At 33.7% G+C, this 5,649-nt stretch overlaps 1 protein-coding gene across 1 annotated transcript; it reads left to right on the top strand.

Moving 5' to 3' along the window:
* Nucleotides 1-3,524: 3,524 nt before the first annotated feature.
* On the top strand, nucleotides 3,525-5,365 carry LOC141659101 (cationic peroxidase 1-like). The gene is made up of 4 exons (XM_074465852.1): nucleotides 3,525-3,822; nucleotides 4,269-4,460; nucleotides 4,585-4,750; nucleotides 4,833-5,365. The coding sequence occupies exons 1-4, from the start codon at nucleotides 3,607-3,609 to the stop codon at nucleotides 5,216-5,218; spliced, it is 960 nt and encodes a 319-aa protein (XP_074321953.1). The 5' UTR covers nucleotides 3,525-3,606; the 3' UTR covers nucleotides 5,219-5,365.
* Nucleotides 5,366-5,649: the final 284 nt, after the last annotated feature.

Raw genomic sequence — 5,649 nt, 5'->3', positions numbered from 1 at the left:
ATATATAATTTTTGGCATTTTTATTCTTATATTGAGGAAAATTATTAAAGGAGGTACTTATAAGAAGTATAGAATATTACAATGTAGAGGTTATTCGTAATTATAATTGCCTAACTTGGGGCCGTAATTTTTTATTACAATAAGGAGATTATTCCTACATAGAGTATTTTTATGTAGAGGTTTTACTTGTAAAATAATATATTCTTCGAAGTGTTTCGTGTGTATTTTGATTCCGTACTTATAACAAAAAACTTGTAAACGAATCGAAAATGATTGTAGGTATCGTATTCAACCCCCCTTCTATGTTACTTTGGGACTAACACTATCCTTGATTGCATTTTAAACTAATTAGTTTGCATGGCTTGCATGGGAAGTTACATGAGCTTGATACGTTTATTTATTTATTTGGTTACGTGTTCGCTTGGTCGCTTATTCGTTATTGTGACTAATCCTCGTAAGCGATTCGCGGGGTAATCCTTTTCATATAAATCCTTTTATGCTTTGTTATCTTGTACTTGTGTTTTAAATTGTAGAATTCTAGATTAGTGATTGTAAAGTAATTCTCGTATTCCTTGATAGTTCATAAGATAAGGTCGTTTTATAATATTGATTTTTTTCGAAAACTAATGACTTTTATATACACTCATTTAATACGTATAACCACAATATGAACTTGAAAACTTAATTTTTATACTCTAATATAGTGTGGGCTAAAAAGTTGTTCCTCGATCTTCAGGATTACTATTCATTCATTAAAAAGTCCTAAAAATTTGGGTTATTACACAAATGCTTTAAATTTTTTAAATATTTCAAATACTTGAGATTTTTATTTGAGGAAATAGATCCATATTTTGCGACTATAATCATCAATAAAAGTGAGAAAATAGATACTACCTCCAATAGAGTTTGTGCGCATGGGTCCACACAAATCGGAATGTACCAACTCCAATGGTCTTTTAGCTCGCCATGCCTTATCTTTTGGAAATGGATCTCGATGATGATTGCCAGAAACACAATCTTCACACACTTGATCTTACTTATGAATATTTAGGATGCCTCTCACCATATGCCTTTTACAAATCTTGAATAGAGTGCTAAAATTCAAGTGATTGTATCGAAGATGACAGAGCCAAGATTTATAATTCAAAATATTAGCAAAGCATGAAAGACACTCACCTTGAATTTTCAACGGAAATATTTTAGTTGAGGTCATCTTGATTCTTGCAATAAGAAGATCATTTTTATCTTTTATCGCACAAAGATCATCTTTAAAATTCACATGATGTCCTTTTCTTATAAGTTGTCCAACACTTAAAATATTATACTTAAGATCGGGAACATGATAAACACTAAAGATATAGTTTGTACATTACTTTTTTTTGATTGGAAGATCTCCACACCCTTTGATGACGAGCCTATTGTTGTTACTCGGAGTGACTTCTCGTTGGACACTTTCTTCAAAATTCATAAAGTACTTTTTATTTCCGGTCATGTAGTTGCTACAACCATATCGAGATACCAAATACCATCAAATAATTCTTCTTGAACATTGCTAACAAGACGCATACTTTATCTTTCTCCTCAACATTCTCATGTAGAAAATTTGAATCATCTTTTTCATCATTAATTCTTTTGTAACAATTTTTTTATATGCCCAATTTTATGACAATAATGGCATTTAAAATGAAAAGAATTACCTATTCGTCTTTCATTAAAATATTCACGAGCTTTTACTCTTCCTCTTTGATATGAGGTAGAATTTTCACTTTACACAATTCCTCTACCTCGTCCTCGACCACGAAATGATCCTCTTCCACCTCTTCCTCTAAAACCACCACAATTATTGTCTTGAACTTGAAAAGCCGGCTCGGAAAGAGAGGAGTCAAATTGTTTGAGCGGAGTTCTTTAGATTGTAGTGAGCCCAACAATTCTTCAAGAGAGAAAATATTTAACTCTGTTGATTCTACAATAGTCACAACAACATGCTCATATTTTTGAGTCATGCTACAAAGAATGTTTTCCAAGATTCTTTTATCTGAAACTTCTTCTCCATTAACACGAAGTTGATTAACAATCGAAATTATTCGATTATAAAATTCCTCCATTGTTTCACTTTTCTTCATATTAAGTAAATTAAATTCACCTCTTAGAGCTTGAAGTCTTACCATTTTTAATTTTGCGTCACCTTTGTATGCCTTGTTGTGGATGTCCCATGCCTCCTTTGATGTTAATTCCGTTGAAATCCTCTCAAAAATTACTTCATCCACTGCTTGGTAAATAAAGTAGAGAGCCTTCTTGTCCCTATTTCGGTTCCCCTTCAAAGTATTCAATTATTATGGTGAGAGATTGGTTTGATTCGTCGGTTCTTCATAACCACTTTCCACAATCTTTCAAAGATCTAGAGAGCCATATGACACCTTCATTTGAACGTTTCATTGGTTGTAATTTTTTTCCCGTCAAACATAGAAGTTGTTGCAACATATTGTTGTTGGATGCCATCACTTAACCTTACTCTTGATACCAGTTTGTATGAATATAAGTATAAAAGGAGTTGGTGATTAAACGGAAAAAATTTGTTTTCAATAATTCACACAACTAACTCACACAAAAGAAATATAAACTCACACTTGTATTTCACTCAAATGATTTGATTAAAACTTGATGACAAAACTTGAAAGAGTGTCATATTTATAGGACTCCATTAAACCTACTAGAATGTTTGAAGTACATGTAATTCCCTAAATACATGAAAGGCCAAAAGACATGTACTCCAAAAATCTTATAACCTCAAAAATCTATAAACTCAAAGCTCTACGAACTTAAAGGTTAGCTTTTCAAGAACATTCTAAATATATAAAATTATAAAATAAAGTTTAAATTAATATTTTAACATATAGTTCAAATTTTATTTTGTCCTCGTTATCTTTATTCATTTAGGACGAATATAACATTGTTATATATGCGATTAAACTGATAAACATAAACCGAGGAATAATGCAAAGAAAGAGACGACAAGAATTACAGTTCCCAATATTTTTACCCTAAAATCTGTAACATTTCAAGTAAAAAATGGGAAATCTAATTTGTTTTTTTCTTCTAATTAATTGCAAACATGAGTCAAACACTTAACTTCCTACGGTACCAGAGCTCGACCTTGAAATGTCAAAAATGATAAGCAAGGAGAAAATTTTTATGTCACTAAAATATACTACCGTCCAAAGTCAATATGTAGCTAATTAGCTTTGGAGACAATGAGAACGGTATCAAATTTTTTGTAGTGCAAAGACAATTTGAAGATGAAAATCATTAGCAACTCGATTTCCCCGTGTCGTCTATTTGATTAATAACTAGGTGTAGTGTCCGTTTGCTGGGTAGGCTTATACTACATCCCAATTTCATATAGCGTTTTCCCCGAATCTTGTAGGACTCTTGTGCCGTTATATTTGACTTGCAAGTAGTAATCAAGAATTACATGTAAGAGCACATCTTATATTTCGAAATATAAATACGTGAAGAATTCTTTACACCATTCACCACAAACTCGAGCAAGAAGTAGTATAATAATCTCGCCGTTGATTATTTTCTTCAGTCTTTAAAAAACATAAGATGGCTTCATCATTTGTGGCAACTAAATTAGGCTTGTGTATGGTTATAAGCTTGTTGTTGGCAATGGCCTCAGCTCAGTTGTCATCAACATTTTACTCAACCTCATGCCCTAATGCCCTTTCTATCATCAAAACTGCTGTGACATCTGCTGTTAATAGCGAGGCCCGCATGGGAGCATCCTTGCTTCGCCTTCACTTCCATGACTGTTTTGCTAATGCATGTTCCAATACTACTAATCTCTCTCATTTTATATATACACACACATCCATATCTTATATCCTCTACACGCACATACGCAACTCATCAGTGCATTTGCCATGTTTTACATGACTGTTTGACTAATTATGCATGTTCTCTCTATGAGTTTAACCATGCATGAAACTTGCATGTGCTTAAAAATATAAGCCAAGAAAATGAGGACTTAATTACATTGTTTATCTGTATTACTATTTCTCTTCTCATTTGACATGTTAATCCTTAAAAAAAATGCTTAATCAACGTTTTCTAGGCTAGCTAACATTTTGGTTGACAGTACATTTTTATCTATTATAACTCAGAGAGAAAATGATTATATATGTACGTTTTATATATATAGATTGTTTTAAAAAGGCGGCGGCATGCGTATAAAATAACTTGAGCTAACTTAGAAATATTTGAAACAGGGTTGTGATGCATCAGTTTTACTAGATGATACGGCAAATTTCACGGGAGAGAAAACAGCTCCTACAAATTCTGGATCATTGAGAGGTTTTGATGTTGTGGATACAATCAAGACTAACCTGGAGAGTTCTTGCGCAGGAGTCGTATCTTGTGCTGATATCTTAGCTGTCGCCGCTAGAGACTCGGTTGTTGCGGTAAGTGGGGTTATGTTAATTATATTTGAATATTTTTGATGACTTGGCAAACTAGAAGAGCCTATTAATTGATTTCGTAACCTGGTCGGTATGACTAATTTGTATTAGTACTATTGAATGTCAGCTTGGTGGAAATAGTTGGACGGTGGTATTGGGGCGAAGGGATTCCACCACAGCAAGTCTTAGTACCGTCAACTCCGACATTCCTGGCCCAAATTTGAATCTTAGTGGTCTCGTATCTTCATTCTCCAAGAAAGGTTTTACCACCAAAGAGATGGTGACCCTTTCAGGTGCATAAATACGATATCTTTATTAGTTGGTTCACTTAGCCACAAAGTTGTCCAAATGTTAACAAAAATTATTGATATGCAGGAGCTCATACAATAGGTCAAGCCAGGTGCCAAAACTTCAGAAACAGGGCTTACAATGAAGCCAATATCCAAGCTGCCTACAAGACAACATTGCAAGGAAGGTGTCCTAGAAGCGGAGGAAACACCAACCTAGCTCCTCTTGACATCGGAAGTGCGACCACATTTGATAACTCATATTACACCAATTTGGTAAGCCTAAAGGGTCTCCTTCATTCGGACCAACAGCTATTTAATAACGGTTCCACAGATGCTCAAGTTCGTGCATACAGTTCAAACCAGGCTACATTCTTATCTGACTTTGCCACTGCTATGGTGAAGATGGGAAACCTTAGCCCACTCACCGGCACCAATGGTCAGATCAGGACTAATTGCAGGAAAACCAACTAGAGATTGTATGTATTGCGTTTCATCACACTTTCAGCTTTTTAAATTATGTTCACATACAATAAGAGGGTCGGAAAATGATGCCTGTAGCTTAATCATGTTCAGTGTCAAATACCTAATTAATTGTATTGTATTTTATATTTCTTTCAAGTATTGACAAGGTCACTGAAAAATGACATTTGTGTAACTCATTATACACAACTGAATTTTGATGTGACCGGTATGTGCTGCTCTTGATTTTCTTTTTCTCGCATTATTATTTTATTTGTTGTCCTGCAACTCAATGCAAGCATCTCTCGTTAATTATAACTTTCACTGCCTAGGAGTACATTACAAACTGTTACTCCCAAACACACAATACAAATTAAAAGTATAATTAGTGATAATAATAATATGGATCTGATACACTCGAAATGAATATAAATGAATATACA

The sequence above is a fragment of the Apium graveolens genome, chromosome 5 (assembly GCF_009905375.1).
Source record: "Apium graveolens cultivar Ventura chromosome 5, ASM990537v1, whole genome shotgun sequence".
NCBI lineage: Eukaryota > Viridiplantae > Streptophyta > Magnoliopsida > Apiales > Apiaceae > Apium > Apium graveolens.
The sequence above is the reverse complement of the archived record's forward strand: the minus strand, read 5'-3'. Positions and strand labels throughout refer to the sequence as shown.

Bases quoted from the DNA above. Each gene is read 5' to 3' on its own strand.
- LOC141659101 (XM_074465852.1), top strand. From the start codon at position 3,607: ATGGCTTCATCATTTGTGGCAACTAAATTAGGCTTGTGTATGGTTATA. The intron at 4,461-4,584 runs GTAAGTGGGGTT...ATTGAATGTCAG, and splicing joins CTAGAGACTCGGTTGTTGCG to CTTGGTGGAAATAGTTGGAC. The intron at 4,751-4,832 runs GTGCATAAATAC...ATTGATATGCAG, and splicing joins AGAGATGGTGACCCTTTCAG to GAGCTCATACAATAGGTCAA.